Source organism: Bubalus bubalis, chromosome 4 (genome assembly GCF_019923935.1).
Source record: "Bubalus bubalis isolate 160015118507 breed Murrah chromosome 4, NDDB_SH_1, whole genome shotgun sequence".
NCBI lineage: Eukaryota > Metazoa > Chordata > Mammalia > Artiodactyla > Bovidae > Bubalus > Bubalus bubalis.
In genome coordinates, this window is record NC_059160.1 from 42,789,882 (window position 1) to 42,814,189 (window position 24,308).

General features: G+C 37.1%; 1 protein-coding gene across 1 annotated transcript in view; it reads right to left on the reverse strand.

Annotated features, from left to right (window-relative positions):
• The window catches only part of PKP2 (plakophilin 2), an 81,720-nt gene that overhangs the window by 40,472 nt on the left and 16,940 nt on the right, over positions 1–24,308 (reverse strand). The window contains exons 4-5 of the mRNA XM_006055590.4: positions 15,468–15,603; positions 701–908 (exon numbers count right to left, since the gene is read on the reverse strand). Coding sequence (XP_006055652.3) covers positions 701–908; positions 15,468–15,603 — 344 coding nt within the window. The remainder of the gene's footprint in view (positions 1–700; positions 909–15,467; positions 15,604–24,308) is intronic.

The following is a 24,308-nucleotide window of genomic DNA, read 5'->3' on the forward strand; positions in this document are numbered from 1 at the left end:
AAAATAGCTCAAAACTAAGGTTTTTGTGAGAATAAATTAAAAATTTCTACTACCTAGGACACTGAAGATACTTAAAAGTTTCCCCCAGATAATACTACTGATGATTATACTCAGTAATGGTTTCTTACATTCTTTGTAATGAGTTCAGGGAGCTTCAGCAGACAGCTGATGAATCATTTTCAATGAGTTATTTTCTATCATATGCACTATTCCTTTAAACAAAATTAAGCCACGTTTCTCCATGCTTCAAGAATTATTAAAAGCATTACTTTATTTCTGATTAGTTTTCCAACCCACACACAGAAAAGAGATATTTATTTTTCCAAATCAGTATTTAAATAGAAATATGAAACGGAGAACTGAAAAACATATCTAGTCATGTTTTCTTTTTAGGAGGTCAAGGGACAGGGAAGTTACGAAGCTGGTATTGACAGGGGTCCAGGTGATAAAAGGTGCATAGAATTTTTAATTAAAAATATTAACCAAAAGCTCCAGAAAAATTTCTCCTTTAGAAAGAAAGGAATTCAGACTTGACTTGAATCTGGAGTCTAAGCCAGCAGTAATAATGTTCCTTAAAAGCCATCTCACAGATAACAGTGAGCCCATCCGTCATTTGCTTCAGGAAACTTCAGAAAAACAAATGACATTAACACATCTGGCTGGGTTGCACTATGCTACCCCTGTTAATAGTAAGCATTACCTGTTATTTGCTTCTTAGTCTCCAAGTCTCTGGTTTGCTTTAAAACCTGGAGCAGCCGAGGCACTCCACTGAGTTCAGCTACCTCCAATTTATTGTCATTATCTTCAAACACCAAGTTTCTCAAGGCCCCACACACGGCTCGCTGGATATCTTCATTCTGAACTTTTAGGAGCTGTAGAAGCTTGGGGATGCCATGAAGCTGATAAACCTGGGAAGTAGATGCATATTTCAGATACTTATTAATTTTTATTTGATAGTAAAGATATTCAATGTAATATGAATGAACAGATGAAGTTCACTGAATTTGTTGATAACTACCACCAATTAATGTGTGGTGCAACCTGACACTCCAGTGTACAACACACCCCAGCTCTAAGGCAGTAACTCTCATCAAGGGCTCAGGATAAATCTGTGAAGACTGAAACCCATGAAAAAACTGAAATGCAAAGTTAAGTGATAAAGGGTGAATAAATGATAGTTAAGTGGATGTTGCTGCTGTTTAGTCAGTCATGTCTAACTCTTTTGGGACCCCGTGGGACTGTAGCCCACCAGGGTCCTCTGTCCAAGGGATTTTCTAGGCAAGAATACTAGAGTGGGTTGCCATTTCCTTCTCCAGGGGATCTTCCTGACCCTGGGACTGAACCTGAGCTTCCTGTATTGTATGCAGATTCTTTACCACTGAGCCACCTGGAAAGCCCAATTAAGGGGACAGAAAAGCCTTAATCACAATAAAGATGAAGAGAACTAGGAATCCAAGAAGTAGAGAAGGTTTTATGGAAGAATACCATATTACATGAATTTGTTTTCCAGGACCGAGCTATACAGTCAATATATACAATGGAAATCACCTCCATCAGTAGTAGAAATAAAAATTCATTTTTCATTTACCATGGCCATTGTAGTAGCAATGCAAACCAACCCTAAATGCAATTTTTTTTTTTTTTTGAGATATAAATGACATAACATTTATGTTAGTTTCAGGTGTAGAACACAATGATTCAATATCTGTATATAATAAGTCTATTACCACCACACATAATTGGACTTCCCTGGTGGCTCAATTGTTAAAGAATCCACCTGCAATGTGGAAGACCTGGGTTCAATACCTGGGTTGGGAAGATCTCCTGGAGAAGGGAACTCCAGTATTCTGGCCTGGAGAATTCCATGGACAGAGAAGCCTGGCAGGCTACACAGTCCATGGGGTTGCAAAGAGACAAACACGACTAAGCAACTTTCACTTTCACCACACAGAGTTACAAATGTTTTTTCTTGTGATAAGAACTCTTAAGATCTATTTTCTTAGCAACTTTCTATTGTTACCATGCTGTACATTACATTCCCATGACATTTATTTTATAATTAGAAGAATGCAAGCTATTTTTATAATCAATTGTTTTGGCTATTTAAAAACATTTAAATAAGTTATGCAAGCATTTTAAGTAAATAACATAACTATAATTTTTAATATGCTATTTAAAAAATATTTCTTCTATACAAATATGCAAGAAAGGGCATGCTATTGGAGAAGGAACCTGAGGGTAAGAACTAGGAAAAAGAAAAAATGATGGCTTTGATTCTGAAACCTAAGGCTGTTTAAGAAGAGGCCAAATAATGACATTCTGAACAGGGTGACTTTGTGTTTTAGGCTACAAACATTGAAAGAAATCAGGAGGTGGATGCAGTATTGCTGAAGAGAAATGTTAAGTTACAGACTGAGGGCTTGCTTTCTCAGAGGCTTCCACTAGCATCTGATTAAAACTTTTTAGTTGGTAAGACCTTTTGATAAGGATCTCAGTCATTTTTACTGTCTTAATGCAGAAATTTATAGGAATTAAGTTGCTGTGAATACATTTCCCCTTAGGATAAATTTCATCACTTTATGAATGATGTCCTAACTGCACAACCGTTTCCAAACTGGAGAGACCTGCACACTTGGCTCGGTGGCGCATTTCACATTTTCTATGTATCTGATAGGCAGATAAACAGAATTTAAGACACTGTCTTCCAGTCTTACATCTTCCTTTGTCAGGACTGGGGAGAGATTAGCAAGTCAGGAATAAAAGTCAAGGCTGTGAGATAATCTAGTAAAAATAATAACCACAATAATAATAAAACAAAAAATAACAACTCTTCCTCCTATGTCTATCATTAGGAGGTACTGGCATAGTATTAAAAATTTTATATATTAACATATACATTATCTAAGCAATAGGTTGCAAGAACCTTAAAAGGAAAGTACTCTTTGGATCCCTTTAAGGCAATAAAGAAGAACACTTCCACTTTTGACTCCCTTCCGAGGGAATAGACAACTTGGGAGACTGGCTACAGCAATTTTGTTGGGTTATGTCTAAAATCATTCTAATGTGTTCGTAAGAAAATGCTAATGATAGCTATCAATTAGATCTGGACCAGCAGATCCTCTATTTGATCATCTATTTCAAAAGCAGAAAGGCAAAACTTACTTGAAAACAGCCGACAACTCTTGTGTTTCCCTAATTCTGTCAATAGTTTTAATGATGGCTGAATTCCTATTCTATAAACTCCTTAAACGGTAGATTGACTATGGAGATATTTCATTTCTTAATTTATAACTTACAAGTTGCCTTCTTCAAAATATGATGTGAAATGGCTTACTGGCCCAATTTCATTTCTACCTGTGATGATAGCATGGGTCAGAAGTGGCTAGTGGAAACCTCCACTGCCTTGTCCGGGTGGCATGAATGGCTGGCTTCTGCTCACATCCCTCTGGCCCATTCCATTACCCTGTCACCTTTATCCCCTTGGCTTTCAGCACTTGCTCCAGTCTAGAAAGAAGAAACTTCAGACACACCATGCTTGGATAAATGCTGAAATCCAGCTACAGCTTTGCTCACTGGAGAATGTGCCTCCCTAGTGTTTGGCACCTACCTCACATTTAAAAATAGATTTTAGCTATTTTTACCCATTTTATCAATTAAATGAATATAAGTCATATCAAGTGCAAGAAGCTGATGACATTCTGTGTATTGCCTGTAACTTGGACAGCTGGTAATGACTCCTATACACATTTGTTGTTGTTGTTGTTTAGTTGCTAAGTTGTGTTTGACTCTTTGTGAACCCATGAACTGCAGCCCATCAGACTCCTCTGTCCATGGGATTTCCTAGGCAAGAATTCCTAGGCAATTAATAGCACTCCAGTATTAATTGCCATTTCCTTCTCCAGGGTATCTTCCCAACCCAGGAATTGAACCCATGACTCCTGCTTGGCAGGTGAATTCTTTATTGCTGAGCCACCTGGGAAGCTCTATACACGTTAGGTCCAATGTTAAATGCACTGTTCCTGCCCCTTTGAATTCAGGGAAACAGGCAGGACTAGAGAAGTTGCATATGTTTAATTTACACTGAATCCTCAGGGGGGAAAAATACTTTGGGGAAAAGAAAAAAAAACAGAATTACACGAACATTTCAGAACTTCAAAAAAAACTTCATTTGAAATGGTTTCTAAATATATGAAAGGGCAGAATTGCATACTAGAATTTTAACTTTCTCCTTGATTATTCTGATTCTCTTCCCTGAAAACTCTTAAAGACTTAAATGATGAGGGTTTCTGATAGCAAATAAGTAGAGGGAACAGACAAATTCTCTTGGCATAAGGGCTTCCTCATGCCCTGGTGCCTTCACTCTCAATTCCTTTCCTGTCTGAAATGCTCTGCCATTCTGCCTTTCTGTTGGCGAAGTCCCACTTATCCTGCATAACCAGCGCAAATATTACCTCCCTGTACAAAGTGTCACTCTTCCTTTCCCTCTCATTACAATTAATCACTCCTTGTAAACTGGTATAACCTTTCAGGAAGGCAATTGTCAATATGCGTTAAAAACTTCAAACATACTCACTTTTAGTAAACTTCATTAGGAAATAATTTGAAATGCAGATACAGATTAACATGATAATAGTAACTACATTATTTATAATACCAAAAAGTAAGAAACCATAAATGTCCAATGATGGGGGAAGACTGGTTAATAGTTAACTGTCACATATTCATATACTGAGGTATCCACAGGAGAGGCAGAGCAATGCCTGAACTGACAGGGATTTTATTGGTCATATAGTTCCCTCATCAGTTAAATGGGATTATGTAAGATTGGCAATTGTGTGCTAGGCCCACAGTAGTTCTCAACATATAGTAGTTACTACTATTATGATGACTATGCCACCAAAAAAAAATATATATATTTTGCCATGCAGTGGCATGTGAGATCTTAGTTCCCCGGCCAGGAATCGAACCCATGTCCCTGCAGTGGAAGCATGGCATCCAAACTACTGGACCACTAGGGAATTCTGTTTAAAAAATATCTTTAATGTTATAAGAAAATGATTCATGCAATGTTACTGAAAAAAAGTTGAATATCTATGCATTTCTGCTCACAGATACAAGGAAGGGAATGTGACTAGGGAGTTTGGGAGAAATGGTGGGATTATAATGTATGAATGGGGATTGCTACTTTGTATTTTTTTTTTTTGAATAGCAAGCATGTATTTATGCATGCTTTTAAAAAACAAAACAAAAAATCCTCATAAAAAAGCTACATATTCAATTTGATGACAGCTATGTATATGCATGCATTAAAAAATTAGAGAGTAAAACCAAAATAATAACAATGGACTGTGGGCTTTTTTCTTTCTTAATTTCCTTCTAAAACATTTTTTCTTTTTTAATTTCTCAAATTTCTTATAATAAACTTATAAAAAGATTTTGCAAAAGAGTTATGGCAGTCACTGCTTCAGGGATGAGATTTGAAGTAGGCATGGAAATAAAACCAGCCTAAGAAGGGTCTTACAGAATAAATTATGGGATTTGTTCTTTATAGTATAGGCAAGCAGGACAGATATTGGAAAGGTCTCCTGGATGCTGTGAAGAGACTGGGCTTAGGTGTGGATAAGAATGGAGGCAGAGAGGTTAATTAGGAGTCAGCTGTATTAACAAAGATGATGGTGACAGGGATCAGCATGGTGGCACCAAATAGGGAGAGAAAGTGTAGGTAGATTCCAGACATGTGTAAGCAGCATTAACAGGACCTGAAGACTGCATGAGTATGAGAGGTAAGGAAAAAAGAAGGTTCAAAGTCTGTCCATATTTTGGTATCAAACTACCTGAGTATAATTACCACTCAGAGAGGAGAGAGCTATTATTTCAGGGCAAGTGTTATATGATTATCTAACTGCATTCTCACAACAACTCAGTAGTAGGGCTATTATTTTCAGTTTAAAGGTAGGAAAGCTGAGGTTGAGACTGGTAAAGTATAGGTAATTAGGGTACCGGGATTCAGACTCAGCCCCTAGCTACTCTTGAGAGTCAATGCTTGAACCTCTCAACTCAGCAGAAAGAACAAGTTTAGAAGGAGGACTGGGTAGTTGAGAAAATGCAGCAAAGATGATGTGTTCTTTTTTTTTTTTTTTTTTTTTTTTTTTTATTTTTAAACTTTACATAATTGTATTAGTTTTGCCAAATATCAAAATGAATCCACCACAGGTATACATGTGTTCCCCATCCTGAACCCTCCTCCCTCCTCCCTCCCCATTCCATCCCTCTGGGTCGTCCCAGTGCACCAGCCCCAAGCATCCAGTATCGTGCATCGACCCTGGACTGGCAACTCGTTTCATATATGATATTTTACATGTTTCAATGCCATTCTCCCAAATCTTCCCACCCTCTCCCTCTCTCACAGAGTCCATAAGACTGTTCTATACATCAGTGTCTCTTTTGCTGTCTCGTACACAGGGTATGTGTTCTTTTTAAGATGAGCTGGTATTGAGTACAGCAGGATGCCTAGGAAATAGACATGTGGTTTGGAACCTGGGGAAAGACTGGAGATGCTGTGAGTCGTTAGCACTGAGATCACATTAGTGGAAGCCAGAGGAGTGGATGAGGTCAGTCAGGAGATGGTGTCAAATAAGAAAAGCCCCAGGAAAGCATCTAAAAAACATAAACATTTAAGGTACAGGTTGAGGATAATTTTTTTTTTTTTTAAACAGAGGAAACCTGAAGGAGCCAGAGAGATGGAAAAAGAGCCAGGAGACTCTGGGCCAAAAGAAGAAAGTTTCAAAAAGGAATGAGGAATTGATGGTGTTAAATGCTGAATCTTATATAAAATAATAACTGAAAAGTTGTCAGTGGTCTTAAAAGTTTTTTATTTAAAATATTGACCTTTATATCCAAATTGTTGTTGTTTTTAGTAAATACATTAAAAAAAACTATATTATCATTCTTAATATTAATGGGGTTTTGTGAATGCCCTTGGGTTATATTGTGACAATTGTTAGATTTCCTATCAAGCATGTATGTGTTTAGGTTTCATATAGTTTTCATGTTTCATTATTCTCAAAACCTGTCTTTGTTTTAGCTTTATCACACTGAATAAGAGCTAAGAAGGGAAGCACAGGTTTAATCTTATGTGTAAGCAGAATGATATTTATAGTCGAATTAGTAGTTTAAGAGAGTGGAAATCTAGCCCAACTTGGGTAACAAGAGAATATTTCATGTAATCCCACATTATAAAATGAAAGCATGAATAAAATTGCTCAGTTTTAAAAATTGGGAATAAAAAAAGATTTGTGTATAAAGAGGGTTTATTACTAAATATACTATTTTTAAAAAAAAAAATCCTTATTTTTTTCCATGGAATAAACATAGACAAAGGGTCAGTGAGAAATACCCAAGACTAATATAACTTTTAAAAGTAAAAATATATGGAATAGATCTTTTGAAACAATACATAATAGATATCATGAAGAAAAAGACTGACAAATTTACTTCATAAGAATTTAAAATCATGCATAATGAAAGATATCATAAGAAAAGTCAGGAAACAACATTGTCACATAGGTAGCAATGGGCTAATGTGCATAATAAAGAACTCTTACAACTCATTAAGAAACAGGCAAACGTCTTAGAAAAATAACATAAGTTAAACAATGACAATAGACTGAATAAATACGAAGTCAAAAAATATAAAAGGTGCTCATCTTCATGAATAATTAATGACATGCAAGTGGAGAAAAAAAAAACAGTGGAAGCTCTGACTTACTACTCAATCTGTAGGATTAATCACATGCTCTTTCTCCTCTGTGAAATCCAGACTTTGAGTACTGTCAAACTGGCAGGTTCGTATATGTTGGCCTTTGAACTCTTATTTATTCTGTTTACCAAGAGCAAATTAGGTTTATTACCCAATGCATTTATGCCAACTGTACTTGTTACTGTAATTATGTAATTTATTGACCTATTCTATGTAATTTATTGACCTATTCTATGTAATTTATTTACCTATTCTGAAAAAGCTCTGTCTCTCTGAAAGCTAATTTGAATGCTTTAGAAAGACTAGATAAAGGTGAAGAGCTTTGAAAGATCTGTAATTGGTTGTAACTGGAAGAAATTAACCTAAAAGGCTAGGTAAAAATATAAGAATCTAGAAGGATATGAACTCCAATGAATTAGGGCCATTAGGTTCTCATTTTACTCCAAAAAATCTAAAAATGGCAAATGAAACATAATGGGCATAGTTTATATATGAAAAACAATGACAAACTCTGTGTGTTTATAATTTTTTAAAAAGATTTTCTCTGTAATTCTGATAACCTGATCAGTGATTGTCTTGATTTCAAAAAGAGGAAAACTTATAATATAAAGAAATACCTTTCTTCCTGCTTATCAGATTAGCAAAAATGAACGAAGAAGAATCATATCTTGTGATAATGGTGCATGTAAATAGGCACTTTGACACCATGTTGGTGGGAGGGTACATTTGTATAATTTAGGGGAAGATTTATAGCAAGTTATTTATCAAAATTAAAAATGACTCACTAGTAATGAGGACTGGATTTACTTATCACTTAAATGGTTTTAAAAACCAGACAAAATATATAATTGTTTCAATAGCTGGACATGGGGCAGTGATGGAAAGTGATCCCTAAGGACGGCGAACAAGTAAGGAGAGCATCAGTGCTGCCTCGGATCACAGTCTTGAGAGAGACCCCAGGCTGTGGCGTTGTAAGGGAAATCTTAAGCGGAATTCAACAAGCAGAGCTGAGAAGGAAGAGTGACGAATACAAGACAAACAAGGAAGGACGAGTACTAGGAAGAAAAGTGTTGCATAGAAGGAGAACTCCTGAGATCTGCAGAGGGTCCCCATTTAATATTCAGCAGAGTATTTACCAGTTTTATCTTTGTGAGGAAACTGCCTGAGGCCAGGCAAGTAAGTGCCTAAATAAAGTTACTGCTTCTCAGGCTCACGAAGGCCTGTGAACGGTGCCTATTCTCACCAGCCAGCCAGATAGACAAGGTTAGTCAAAGAGCTATTTTAACTGTCTTGCATATGTTGAGAAACATGTTAAGTATGGACACAGAAGATATAAAAAAAGACTAAAATTTAACTTCTAGATATGAAAACTATAATTTACAAAATAAAAAGTACACTGAATGAAATAATGGCATATTCAACAATGCAGAAGAAAAGGTCAGTAAATTTAGAGCATAGAAACTGAATTTACTCAAAAAGAAACATACAGGAAAAACAACTAAAAAAGAAAAACAGAGTACGCATGAACTTCAAGAAGAGTACAACTTCAAGCAGCCTAATATATATGTAATATATGTAATGGCAGTTCTCAAAGGCAGGACAGAAGATTTCCTAAATAAAATTCCAAAATTTGATGAAAAGTAGAAATCCACAATTTTGAGAAGTTTAATGAACTCCAAACCACAAGAATGGTCTAGTGGTTTTCCCTACTTTCTTCAAATTAAGTCTGAACTTGGCAATAAGGAGTTCATGATCTGAGCCATAGTCAGCTCCCAGTCTTGTTTTTGCTGACTGTATAGAGCTTCTCCTTCTTTGGCTGCAAAGAATATAGTCATTGTGATTTTGGTGCTGACCATCTGGTGATGTCCATGTGTGGAGTCTTCTCTTGTGTTGTTGGAAGAGGGTATTTGCTATGACCAGTGCATTCTCTTGGTAAAACTCTATTAGCCTTTGCCCTGCTTCATTGTACTCCAAGGCCAAATTTGCCTGTTACTCCAGGTATTTCTTGACTTCCTACTTTTGCATTCCAGTCCCCTATAATGAAAGTGAAGTTGCTCAGTCGTGTCCGACCCTCAGCAATCCCATGGGCTGCAGCCTTCCAGGCTCCTCCATCCATGGGATTTTCCAGGCAAGAGTACTGGAGTGGGGTGCCATTGCCTTCTCCACTATAATGAAAAGGATACCTATTTTGGGTGTTAGTTCTAAAAGGTATTGTAGGTCTTCATAGAACCGTTCAACTTCAGCTTCTTCAGCATTACTGGTAGGGGCATAGAGTTGGATTACTGTGATATTGAATGGTTTGCCTTGGAAATGAACAGAGATCATTGTGTCGTTTTTGAGATTGCATCCAAGTACTGCATTTCAGACTCTTTTGTTGACCATGATGGCTACTCCATTTCTTCTAAGGGATTCCTGCCCGCAGTAGTAGATAATAATGCTCATCTAAGTTAAATTCACCCATTCCGGTCCATCTTAGTTTGCTGATTCCTAGATTATCAACGTTCGTCCTTGCCATCTCCTGTTTGACTACTTCCAATTGGCTTTGATTCATAGACCTAATATTCCAGGTTCCTATGCAATACTCCTCTTTCCAGCATCGGACCTTGCTTCTATCACCAGTCACATCCACAACTGGGTGGTGTTTTTGCTTTGGCTCCATCCCTTCATTCTTTCTGGAGTTATTTCTCTACTGATCTTCAGTAGCATATTGGGCACCTCCTGACCTGGGGAGTTCATCTTTCAGTGTCCTATCTTTTTGCCTTTTCATACTGTTCATGGGGTTCTCAAGGCAAGAATACTGAAGTGGTTTGCCATTCCCTTCTCCAGTGGACCACATCTGCCAGACCTCTCCATCATGACCAGTCCGTCTTGGGTGGCCCCACACAGTATGGTTAGTTTCATCGAGGTTTGTGATATTGTACATGAGACAGGGAACAAGACCATCACCAAGAAAAAGAAATGCAAAAAAGCGAAATGGCTTACAAAAAGGTGTGAAAAGAAGACAAGCAAAAAGCAAAGGACAGAAGGAAAGATATACCCATTTGAATGCAGAGTTCCAAAGAATAGCAAGGAGATATAAGAAAGCCTTCCTCAGTGATCAATGCAGGCATCACTGACTCTATGGACGTGAGTTTGAGTGAACTCCAGGAGTTGGTGATGGATAGGGAGGCCTGGTGTGCTGCAATTCATGGGGTCTCAAAGAGTTGGACACGACTGAGCGACTGAATTGAAGTGAACTGAGAACTACCATATGATGCAGCAATTCTAATTATATGTATTTATCCTAAGGAAACAAAAACACTAACTCAAAAAGATATATGAATCCCCATGTTCACTACAACATTATTTATAATAGAGACATGGAAACAACCTAAGTATCCACTGATGAATGAGTAGATACAGGAGTTGTGGTGTTATGTATGTATACATGTATATAGTCCATATATACACAGAATATTATTCAGCTATAAAAAGGAAGCAATTATGGTCACTGCAACAACATGGATGGACCTTAAAGGCAGTATGTTAAGTGAAATAAGTCAGGACAGACAAACACCCTATGATCTCACTCACATCTGGAATCTAAGAAACAAACAAAACAAAAACAAAATCATAGATCTGTACAGAGAACAGGTTGGCAGTTGCCAGAGGCTGGGGAGGGGGTTTGAGGTGGGGTACACTGGGTGAAGGGGGTCAAAAGGTACAAATTTACAGCTGTAAAGTAAATAGTTCCGGGGATGTAATATACAGCCTGATGACTATAGTTAATAATATGGTACTGTGTATTTGAAAGTTGCTAGACAGTAGATTTTAAAACTTCTCATGACAAAAAAAAATCTCATAACTATGTGTGGTGATGAATGGTAACCAGATTTATTGTGGTGATCACTGTACAATACATTCATATATTGTATCATTATATTGTATGTCTAAAACTAATATGTTATATGCCAATTATATCTCAATTAAAAAAAACACAAAAGACAAAACAAAAAGCAGGAAAAACTGTTATTAAGAATATTAAAGTATAAGCCTTTCCCTTTCTTCCAAAAAAAGAAAAGAAAAACAACAAAAATCCCCCAAATTAAATTCCTCAAAAAACAAAAACAAAAAAAAAACCAACTAAAAAACCTTACAGGTAAAAATCATACTTAAGAATGAAAGCACAACTGAATGCTTTCCCTTATGATCAGGAACAGGACAACATATCCACTCTTCTTTTTAACACTGTACTGGAGGTTCTAGCCAGCACAAAATCAAAGATTGGAAAGGAAAAAAAAAACCTGTCTTTATTTGTAGATGGTATGATCTTCTATGTAGAAATATGATGAATCTACAAATATGTTACAAGAGCTAATAAGTAAATTTAGTAATAACACACATACAAAATCAACAGATAAAAATGAATTTCTATCTACTATCACGAAACTATCAAAAATTAAAAAACCATGACCATTTATAAAAGCATCTAGAAATATGGACTTTAAGGACAGATCTGACAAAAGACATAAAGATCTCTAGAGTAAAAAGTAAAAAACACTGCTGAGAGAAACTAAAGACCAACATACGTGGTAAAATATACCATGTGCAGAGGTCAGAAGACTTGCTTAGATGTCAATTCTCCACAGATTGATCTATAGATTCAATGCAACCTCAAAACAAAATCCCAACAGTTGGTTTTAAAATATGGAAATTGACAAGTTTATTTCTAAAATTCAAATGGAACTGCAAAAAAACCTAGAACAGCCAAAATAATTTGAAAAAGAACAAAGTCAGAGGACTAGCAGTACCTAATTTCAAGACTTAATATAAAACTATAGTAATTGAGACAGTATGGTATTTGTATAAAGATAGGGGTCAATGGGATAGAATGCATAGTCCAGAATTAAACCCATGTATATGATTAATTCCTTTTCAACAGAAGTGTAAAAATAACTCAGTACCAGAAGGATAATCTTTCTGATAAATCCTGCCTAAACAATTGCATATATTGATATATATGTTTTAACAAAAGGAACTTTGGTAAACATCTTGCAATATATACAAAGATTAACCACAAATGGACTATTCAACTATAAAGTCTTATAAAAACTTCTGGAAGAAAATATAGGAGATTATTTTTGTGACCTTTGAGAACAGAAAGATTTCTTGGATACACCATGAGAAGTGTGATCCACGAGGAAAAAACTGATAAATTGTACTCCATCAAAATTTAAAACTGTTGAAAGAATGAAAAAACAAAACACAACTGAGTGAAAATATTTCCAAATCATACATATGAAAAAAGACATATCCAGAATCTATAAAGAAATATCAAAATTCAATAATAAGAAAACAGAAGACCCAAATAAAAAAACAGGCAAAAGATCTGAAAACATTTCACCAAAGATGGTATCAATATATAGATAACAAGCAAATGAAAAGATGCTCAACATTAGTCATTAGGAAAATGCAAATTAAAACCACAGTGAAAAACTACTACAAACCTATTGCCTCTAATTAAGACTGACCATATCCAGTGTTAGAACATAGGGGAACCAGAACTCTCATACATTGCTAATGGGAATGTAAAATGGTATAGTTACTTTGTAAAACAGTTTGGCAAATCCTTAAAAGTCGAACAACTACAATATCATCCAGGTATTCTACTCCAAGGTATTTACCTCAGAAAAATTAAAACATCTGTTTGTAAACATATGTTTATAGCAGCTTTATTTGTAATAGCCAAAACTCAAATGCCCATCGACAGGTAAGTGGATAAACACATTATGGTAACCACAAAACAAAATACTACTCAGCCACACACACACACACCCACACCCATACCTTTTGATACATACAATCTTAAAAGATTTAAGCTGAGTAAAAGAATTCAGACCAAAAAAATGCATATTTACTCTATGATACCATTTATATACAATTCTAGAAAATTCAACTAATCTATAGTAACAGAAAGCAGATCATGAACTGTGGGTTGTGGAGGGGTGGGATGTATTGATTACCAAGCAGCACAAGCAAACTTTGGAGGTAATGAATTTGCTCACTGTATTGATTGTGATGATGGTTTCACTGTATCAAAACATGGATCAAAAATTTTGTCATTTTTAACCTTAATAAACTGTTAAAAAACTGAACAAACAAAATTAGTGCATTTATACAAGAGAAATCTATGTAGCAGTTTTAATTAACACACACACAAACATATATATGGAATCTAGAAAGATGGGACTGATGAACCTATTTGCAGGGCAGCAAAGGAGACACAGACATAAAAAACAGACTTGAGGACACAGTAGAGGAGGGTGAGGGTGGGATGAATTGAGAGTTAACGCTGAAACATATACACTACCATATGTAAAATACACAAGGAGCTCAAATCCAGTGCTCTGTGACAACCTAGAGGGGTGGGATGGGGTGGGAAGCATGTTTAACAGGGAGAAGACATATGTATACTTACGGCTGATTCACATTGATGTATAGCAGAAACCAACACAATATTGTAAAGTGATTATCCTCCAATTAAAAAGAAATAAATTAAAAAAAAATCTATGTAGGTAGCAGTTTTAAAGAATGAAGGTAGGGCTAATATATACTGAAGATTTTCAAGATATAGTGTTAAATTAAAACAAAGTACTGAGTATTATAAGTAACCTGTTATTTGTGATTTTATTTTAAAACAAAAAGGATATTCAATCCACCCATCCAATAACTGCTTCTACATGCATAAACTATCTCTGATACCTTAAAATTGATGTGAGAGACAGGGACAGAGGAGGGGAGGAGGAGGACAGAGAATGGGAGGTTGAGAGAAAAAGAGGGAGATGGAGGCCTAGACTGGGGTTTGGAGTAGGAGAAAAACTTCTTTTCACTGTGTACCTTTTTAAACTGTGATTTTTTTTCCCCCCTACAAATGTACCATTTAAAACAAAGTGACCTATTGATTCTATCTTGGAGTATCTGTCCTATACCAACACTGGTGGAAATGCCAAAAGATATATGTATAAAGCTATTCATTGAGTCACTGTTGTAATGTTAAAGAAACTGTTTAAGGAAAATAAAAACTTAGAACACATTGCTCACATTTAATATATTTTTTAAATATAGAAAGCAATAGCCTAAAATGTACACTCATTTTCTCTCTCTCCCCTCTTCTCTCAAAAAAATCTGAAAGTACACAGACTGCTATAAACAATTATCTCTGGAGATGGTTCTAAAGGGAGAGGTCAGACAAAGAAAGGAGAGGTACATGTAGTCATTTTTGTTCTAATTTTCTGGATTGCAGAAAATTTTTTTGGTAATCAGTGTATATTTCCTTTTAGATTATAAGGTCTCAATAAAAGATTATTTTTAATTATTTAATTACTTAAAAAAAATAAGCTATGATTGACATGAAAAAAATGAAAGTTAAAGTCACTCAGTCGTGTCCGACTCTTTGGGACCCCATGGACTATACAGTCCATGGAATTTTCCAGGCCAGAATACTGGAGTGGGTAGCCATTCCCTTCTCCAGGGGCTCTTCCCAACCCAGGGTTCAAACCCAGGTTTCCTACATTGCAGGCGGATTCTTTACCAGCTGATTCACCCGGGAAGCCCACAAATAATTCAATAATTTCAAATATTAAATTAAATTTGGTTTCAGTTTGCAGGATCACCATAATAGATGTGAAAGTATGCTTGTTTTGCACCAGACTTGAGATGATATACTCACCCTTTTCCGTGCTTCAGATTTCTGGAAGCACTCATGCTGTATGAAAGTAGCTGCAATAGGAATCTTGGACGGTGGCGTGTGGTCTGCCTCAAGCATACTCACTGCTCGCTCCAGAGTCATCTCCGTGTCTACATTCCTAGACAAACAATCACAGATTCAGCAAGATTCCAAACCTGCTCCCTCCTGCCTGTCAACATGATCCTCCAGGGGATAATCTGCCTAATATCAGGAAGCACCTAGAACATCTGAGCCTTGGCTCCTGTTCAGGCAAAGGAAAAATTAGCTTCTGAGGTCAGAAGGTACAGGAATCCAGCAGCAGAAACACTTCACTTCTGGTCAGACTAGCTTCTGAGGACACTACTGAATTGAGAAGAAACTTCCCTCTATTTAAGATACATATACGTCTCACATGAAATATAAATGTATCTGACATGAAATTGAAAAGAAATTTGGTCACAGAAATTAATAATTATCCCTACCTTGGTAATCTCATACCTGAAAGTTAAATACCTCCCTCAAAAATTATTAGATTTTTCTCACAGCTGCTCAAAATCTGTTATTATACCTGAGAATAAGTTTTAAAAGAAGCATTCTAAAAGTGCTACTGTTTAATGAATATAGTAGTATATAAACGGTATAAGACAGGAAAACTGAGTTTGTTTGGTTAAAATAAGTTATGACAGAATCCAATTGGAAAGATAATGATTAAATACAATAATATTAATAAAAAGCCCCTTTTAAATACAATTTAATAAACATTCTGTTACCATTGTAATGACATTCAGCTACAGTCTAAGTAACATACTTTGTCCTCTACTAATTGCAAATGCATACAGTATTGATGAAATCTGATATAGTCTGATACTGAGAAGATAATTTATAGAGAATAAATAAAATTGCTATGAATAAAACAATAACTCCCAAATGCCTCACAAAAGTGGCATTAATTCTCCTTCCCCTTTTATTTCTGCCTGGAGGGTGACTAAGTTTAGGCAGCCTATTACCAAGCCTAATACCAAGGTGTATTTGTACTTCCTTTTCTATTTTTTAAATTTTATTTATTTATTTTAAAGACGCTTGCTCCTTGGAAGGAAAGCTATGACAAACTTAGACAGCATATTAAAAAGCAGAGGCATTACTTTGCCTACAAAGGTCTGTACAGTCAAAGCTATGGTTTTTCCAGCAGTCATGTATGATATGAGAGTTGGACCATAAAGAAGTCTGAGTGCCAAAGAATTGATGCTTTTGAACTGTGGTGCTGAATAAGACTCTTGAGAGTCCCTTGAACTGCAAGGAGATCAAATGAGTCAATTCCAAAGAAAATCAAACTTGAATATTCATTGGAAGGACTGATGCTAAAGGTGAAGCTCTAATACTGTGACCACCTGATTGGAAAAGCCCACTCATAGAAAAGACCCTGATGCTGGGAAAGATTGAAGGCAAAAGGAGAAGAGGCGGGCAGAGAATGAGATGGTTAGGACAGCATCACTGATTCAATGGACATGAATTTGAGCAAACTCCCGGAGATACTGAAGAACAAGGAAGCCTGGCATACTGCAGTCCATGGGGCCACAAAGAGTCTGACATGACTTAGCAACTGAACAACAACGACAACAACAACAAAGTGTCCCCTCAGAGAAACCACACTGAGGATGGCAACACCTTAGGACTGCGGCTAAAGACATGCCTTAAAAGTAACCTAGGATTCTCTTTGGTGTCAACGAGGATCACACCTGATTCATTTCAGTTAACAGAGACTTCTAAGACATTATGGGAGGGTATTTTCCAGCACCTGCTAGCAAGCATGGTGAAGAAATTCTCTCTTATATCAGGCTAACCCACCAATACATGCACCTATGTACCAAGGGGAGCATTTTTATGTTGTGAGGGGCATGTCTGTGTGTGAATGGGTGTGGCACAGGTGAGAGGATAAGAGTAACGGGCCTCATGACTAAAAACTAATTCCCACTGCTTCTAAAACACATGTTCAAACACAGAAGTGTTACCTCATGGGTATAAGGGTATTAAAAATGAAGCAGTCCTGGCATCTATACTGAGAATTATATAATGATCTCATATTTTAAACTTTTATGCCTCAGGAGTCAATTTAATTGGTAAAAATGTAGGCTATTACCATTAAAACTAGAATCTGAATCACTTTTATTTAACATAAACTCCCTTTTAAAAAGAGATGGAAATATTTCACAGGCATGGACTCCAATTACTTTACAGGGAAATCAAAAGTCAAAAAAATTTTAAGTCTTTCACCATCTACCACTATAGGTGTTTAAATTGATGAGACAGCATTCATAAGCTAAGAATAACCTTCTGTTTAATACTTCTTTTTTTAAGATTTAGCCATTAATCCATTTCATAAGTCATAAATGACTCAGGAAAGTTTGAATTTCCCAACAAAATTTCCCGTCCAAACCAAAATTTCCCAACCAACAAATAATTCCATTACTCTAATCCTTTATTTTCCTGAACATGATTCACAAAGAAGTTCTTCATTCACTGCCAGCCAACCTAATGCTACTTCAGTTTATCACTAAAAACAATTCCCAAACAGAACAAAGACTTCCTCAACAAGAACGTCTGCCACAGCTGTCAGGGCATCAATTTTCTCTTTTGTTACTGTCTGTAAAGTCCAACCGTATAGCACAGCATATGTTCTGACCTCAGTCTGGCTCCATCTCTTGCCATCCTCCACCCCATCTCCTCTCCCTCCCCTAATGGACTAATCACACCCGACTTTTAACCCTTCTCTAATTGCTGCATGCCCTTCACAAGCCACTCTCTCTGATGTTTCTAGGAAACCCACCCTTCTACCTATTTCTTTTCATTCTTCAAGACTCAATTCAAATATCATCCCTTCTGTATTCCTGTCCCCAGCTAAAGCTATTCCTTTCCTCCTCTATTCTCTCTTTACCCAATGGAATTGGAGTCTGCCCACCCAATACACAGCGAAGCCTATCTAATGACACTGGGTTGTGCTGAAGGAAACTACAGTGTTTGTTATAGGACACCAAGCAAGGAGAAAGGGCAGCTCATGCTCAAAAACTAGGATGGCTGTCAGGACAGGATATTTAAAAGGAAAACTAGGGGTGAGGGTTGCAGGGTGCCTAATCAGCTTGTGTATATTCTTCTCATTGATTCCTAGTGGGGTAACAGAATGATGTTCCAGGAATCTTAACACTCAGCCTTCCAGTTCCAACCAGTATGGGGTCAAGGTGCTGGTGGTGAGCATGTAGTCACCATCCACCATGATTAGGGGTCCTAATTTCTGCAAAACAACTCTAAGATACATGTCAGATTGTTATATCCTCAGGGTGAACCAGGAGTCCTGTGACTCGTGTTCTAATCATTAACTGCTTAAGCTCTTGCTTTTGGGGTCTTAGAGAAAGCCTAGGAGACTAAAGCCTTTCTTCAAACAAGAAACAGGGACATGGAGGGAATTTTGTACCCAGGCACCTCCCTACTTTCTTCTCTGCCTCCCTTTCTTCCCTCCTCCTTCCCTTTCTGCTCACTTACAAAACATTTCTTGAAGCCTATAGAAATGTGGCTTGGGAGAAAGGGATGGGGAGGGAAGGATCAGGATGAGCAGTTGTTCCTGGGTTCCATTATCAGCTGAATGTATTCTCCAATAGTTAGTCTTTTCAACCACTTTAGTTAATATGTTAATACGATGTCAATACATTCATCATAAAAATGTAAACAGGAAGCAATGTAAAGTATTATTGGTCAGAATATGAGTAATTATAGGAAAAAATTAAAAACATGTACTTTTTTTTTGGTATGCAATCCCTCAGCAACCACATTCCTGACAATAACAACACAGCCCTACTCCACGCTGGTTCACAGATATCAGAACAGCTCTGAAGGTCAAGCAAACACCAGATGATGAATGAAGAGCTCCCTCGTGTTGTCAGATGCTTAGGAAATGCAAACCCTCCTACCTCACAAAGATTTTAGGTGTGATGAAAGCACTGCTTTACAAAGGTGACTTTAGAGTGGATATGAGTTTCTAGAGACAGTTTTGAGGGCATTACAAAAGTCTTAGCTGAAGCAATGAAGTTGTGAACTGGGCTGTTAAAAATGGAAAGAAAGATATTGTTGAAAGAGACCTGAATAATCAAAGAACTAAAGAAGCAGGTAACTAAGAGGATGTGAAGGGAAGTTAATATGACATCTTTTCTGTTCTGTGCTGCTCTACATCACAAACTTGACTGGCGATCATACCAGAGACACAGTCACTCACCTTTGTCTCCCTTTACCAATGCAAAAGCATCACTCTTTTGTTCTCTGAATTCCTACAGACACTAGTACAATCTAGTACTTGATGTGTCTCATTTTTTTCTTTATAGATCTTCTCTAGACCTTCATATATCCCATTAAATTTTTATCTCTATGGTGCTTACTGAAGTGCTGGGTACAGCGGAGCAACCTAATATTCATTTGCTGAACCACCAGTCCGTTATATGTACAGAAATCATATTTTCATAAAACTGATTACAGCGTTTTACTTAGTGATTTCTTAAATCTTTTTCAATAGTCTGATTTAGAGCAGCTGTTGACTATCTATCTTCTACTCCAGTGTTTTGATTTTCAGCTACATTAGAAACTGACCAGCCATTCTTCTTTTAGAAACAAAGACCCATTGTTTAATACCTTCTGTCATTATGCAGGATTACAGTTTTAGAGAGTATAGTTTTATTTCTATTCTATAGGAATGTTCCACAAATGTGAAAGAACACTTCTTCACACGTGGGACTTTGTGAAAAAATCGAATTCCATATATAGGCACTAGATAGAGCTTGAAATGTGAGACACTACAAGGCATAGGAGAGCAGAGCATGTGTTCTCAGGGGCAGCCTGGGGAACTGAAATGAACCATGGAACACATCAAAGGAGGAAGAGAATCAGATATGGATGCCACCTTGATCATTATAGGAAATATCCCTGACCCTGTTTCCTTTCCATACATAGCAGCATTTTCAAGAAGTGGTCATTTCTATGATTTCTGTTCTCTAGGATGGCAACTTTGGGAATCATTAAGAATAGATTTCTTGCCCTTTATTTTAAATTTCTTGATCCCAAGTATTTCTTCTATTCTTGGAACATGATTAATTATTGTAATAAAATTTTCTCTATTAAAACAATAACTCAAAATTAGAGGGAGAGCAGACAGGTAAATGAATAACCACAATGTATTATTCTGTAATACAGACACCCACACAGTGCAACTATCTGGAGCACCTAGTTGGCGAGGCAAGTGGTTAGGTGGTAACTAAGATAAATCTAGAATCATGATTCAGTTCAGTTCAGTTCAGTCGCTCAGTCGTGTCCGACTCTTTGCGACCCCATGAATTGCAGCACGCCAGGCCTCCCTGTCCATCACCAACTCCCGGAGTTCACTCAGACTCACGTCCATCAAGTCGGTGATGCCATCCAGCCATGATTAGCCAGCCAAAAAATAGCTACTGGGAAGAAATAGATTAGACAGGTATATAAGAAAAGAAGGAAGGAAGAAGGAAAGAACGGAAGGAAAGAAGAAAAGAAGGCACAAAGATAAAAAGAAATAAAATAAGTGAATCAATACTTATCATTCCAAAGAAGGGCAATGCCAAAGAATGTTCAAACTACTATACAATTCTGCTGATTTTACATGCTAGCAAGGTAATGTTCAACATCCTTCAAGTTAGGCTTCAACTATACGTGAACCAAGAATTTCCAGATATAAAAGCTGGATTTAGAAAAGGCAGAGGAACCAGAGATCAAATTGCCAACATCTGTTGGATCATAGAAAAAGCAAGAGAGTTCCAAAAAAACATCTACTTCTACTTCATTGACTGTGCTAAAGCCTTTGTGTGGATCACAACAAACTGTGGGAAATTCTTCGAGGTGGGAATAACAGACCACCTTACCTGCCTCCTGAGAAACCTGTATGCAAGTCAAGAAGCAACAGTTAGAACTGGACATGGAACAATGGACTGGTTCAAAATTGGGAATATACATCAAGGTTGTATGTTGTCACCCTGCTTATTTAACTTATATGCAGAGTACATCATGAGAAATGCTGGGCTGGATGAATCACAAGCTGGAATCAAGATTGCAGGGAGAAATATCAGTAACCTCAGAAATGCAGATGATACCACTCTAATGGCAGAAAGCACAAAGGAACTAAAGAGACTCTTGATGAGGATGAAAGAGGAGAGTGAAAAAGCTGGCTTAAAACTCAACATTCAAAAAACTAAGATTGTGGCATCTGGTCCAATCACTTCATGGCAAATAGAAGGGAAAAAAAAATGGAAGCAGAGACAGATTTCATTTTCTGGTTCCAAAATCACTGTGACTGCAGCCATGAAGTTAAAAGACACTTCCTCCCTGGAAGAAAAGCTATGACAAACCTAGACAGCGTATTAAAAAGCACGGACATCTGTTTGCTGACAAAGGTCCATATAGTCAAAGCTATGGTTTTCCAGTAGTCATGTATGGATGTGAGTTGGACCATAAAGAAGACTGAGCACCAAAGAATTGATGCTTTCAAACTGTGGTGCTGGAAAAGACTCCTGAGAGTCTCTTGGACAGCAAGGAGGATCAAACCAGTCAACCCTTAAGGAAATCAACCCTGAATATTCACTGGAAGGACTGATGCTGAAGCTGAAGCTTTAATACTTCAGCCACCTGATGTGAAGAGCCATCTCATTGGAAAAGACCCTGAAGCTGGGAAAGATTGATGGCAGGAGGAGAAGGGGGGTGATAGGGGATGAGATGGTTGAATGGCATCACTGATTCAATGGACATGAGTTAGAGCAATCCCTGGGAGATAGTGAAGGGCAGGGAAGCCTGGCATGCTGTAGTCCATGGGGTTGCAAATAGTCGGACACAACTTAGCAACTAAACAACAACAAGAAAAGCAAGAGGTTCAAGGTGGTTTGAGTGTTCAGGTGTGTTTTTAGGGATGATGATGATGAAGGGTGAAAAAGAGTAGAAAGAGATCAGACCAGAGTGTAAGCAGAGGTGGAAACATGGGCTTTGCATGCCATGCTAAAAAGCACAAAGGTTTTGTGGAATTATGGGAAGATTATAAGTTGTGGAGAGGTGTCATCAGAGTTTGGAAGATCCTTCTAACAGTTTTAGAGAATGATTGAGAGCAAGACCAGAGGCAGAGAGACCTATGCAATAGAGACAGAAAGAGGGTAAAAATTTACAACCCATTAAGGAGTTAAAAATAATAGCTTGGTGATATGTGACTATGAAGGGAAAAGACAAGAATGACTCCCAGGTTTATAAATGACAGGACTTTAGTATGAGGAGATGGTCAGGAATAGAAGGTAGGGAAGAGCTGATAAATTTAATTTTGAACATACTGAGTCCATGAGGTTGTTAGAAATACACACAAATTTAGAGTTGAGGATAGAGGACAGAGATGAAAATGAAACACTGGGAATCACAGGATGTAAGTGCAGTATGCAGGGCCTCTTTATAAAAGCACCAAGACCAAAACAGAAGGGTTGATGAAGATAACTTCCTTGCTGTTTCTGCTGCTAAGTCGCTTCAGTCGTGTCCAACTCTATGCGACCCCACAGACGGCAGCCCACCAGGCCCCGCCATCTCTGGGATTCTCCAGGCTGGAGAATCCCACTGGAGTGGGTTGCCATTTCCCCCTCCAATGCATGAAAGTGAAAAGTGAAAGTGAAGTCGCTCAGTTGTGTCCGACCCCATGGACTGCAGCCTACCAGGCTCCTCCGTCCATGGGATTTTCCAAGCAAGATTACTGGAGTGGGTTGCCATTGCCTTCTCTGGATGACTTCCTTGGGCATGCAAAAAAGTCCTTGCAGGGAAGCCTAAGACATGGCTAGAAGAAACCAGGAGAAGCTGGTGTCCTGACAACCCAGGGAAGAGAGAATTTCAGTTTATTAAATGCTGCCCACAGACTAATATAGGTGCTAATTATGTGTCTGCTTCAGATGTAGCATTAGGGCAGTCATTGGTAGACCTGTGGGGAGCCTATTTCAGAAATGTTGGGGACTAAAGTCATACTGCAGTGAGTGGATGACAGACTGGGAAGTGACAAGGTGGTGGAAGCAGGAGGACAGAGATGGAAGAAGAGAAGAGTGCCAGCTGTGGAGAATGTGAAGCAACAGTTCTATTGCTGTTAGAATCATTTCATTAAAACTGACCAAGCACAAATCTTACAATATAGCAGGCATTTAATACATCTTGAATTATCGATTTAAAAGAATTGATCAGCTTTTCCCTCCATAAATAATTACCTCATGCATTTTTCTTTTTATAAGTGTGTCCATATTGACAAAGATCTACTTTCTAAAGAAATGTTATGTCTCATATTCAATTTTGTTTTATAAAAAATATTTCTTGCTTCAAGATTAGATTAGCCCTAAAATCTTTTCTCACCGGTGCCTACCTAATCAATGAGTATACTGCACAATTTCACTTAAAGGGATGATTAAAGGTAATAATTTCCATTAACCAACTTCACAGGTTAAAAAAAAAATCAAATATTTAATGTTTTACCATAATGATACATAATTATTTTAGTAGTTACTAATGTAATCAATCATCCATCCATTTCTCAATTTTTCTCTTAGTGAGTTCCTCAGTTTACAAAATTTGTGCTCCAGCATTAAATTTGATGAAAGTTAAGTTCCAAACACTAGATTAATCAAGCCATAACATAAACAGGAGAGGCAAAGGAATGACTTTGAAACTTCAAGTATTTTAATTATTCAGTACTACAAAACAGAAACTCTGATACATCCCTTATACTACAGTCAAATAATATTGAATAAAATTATCAGGTATATCAAAGGAAAAGAG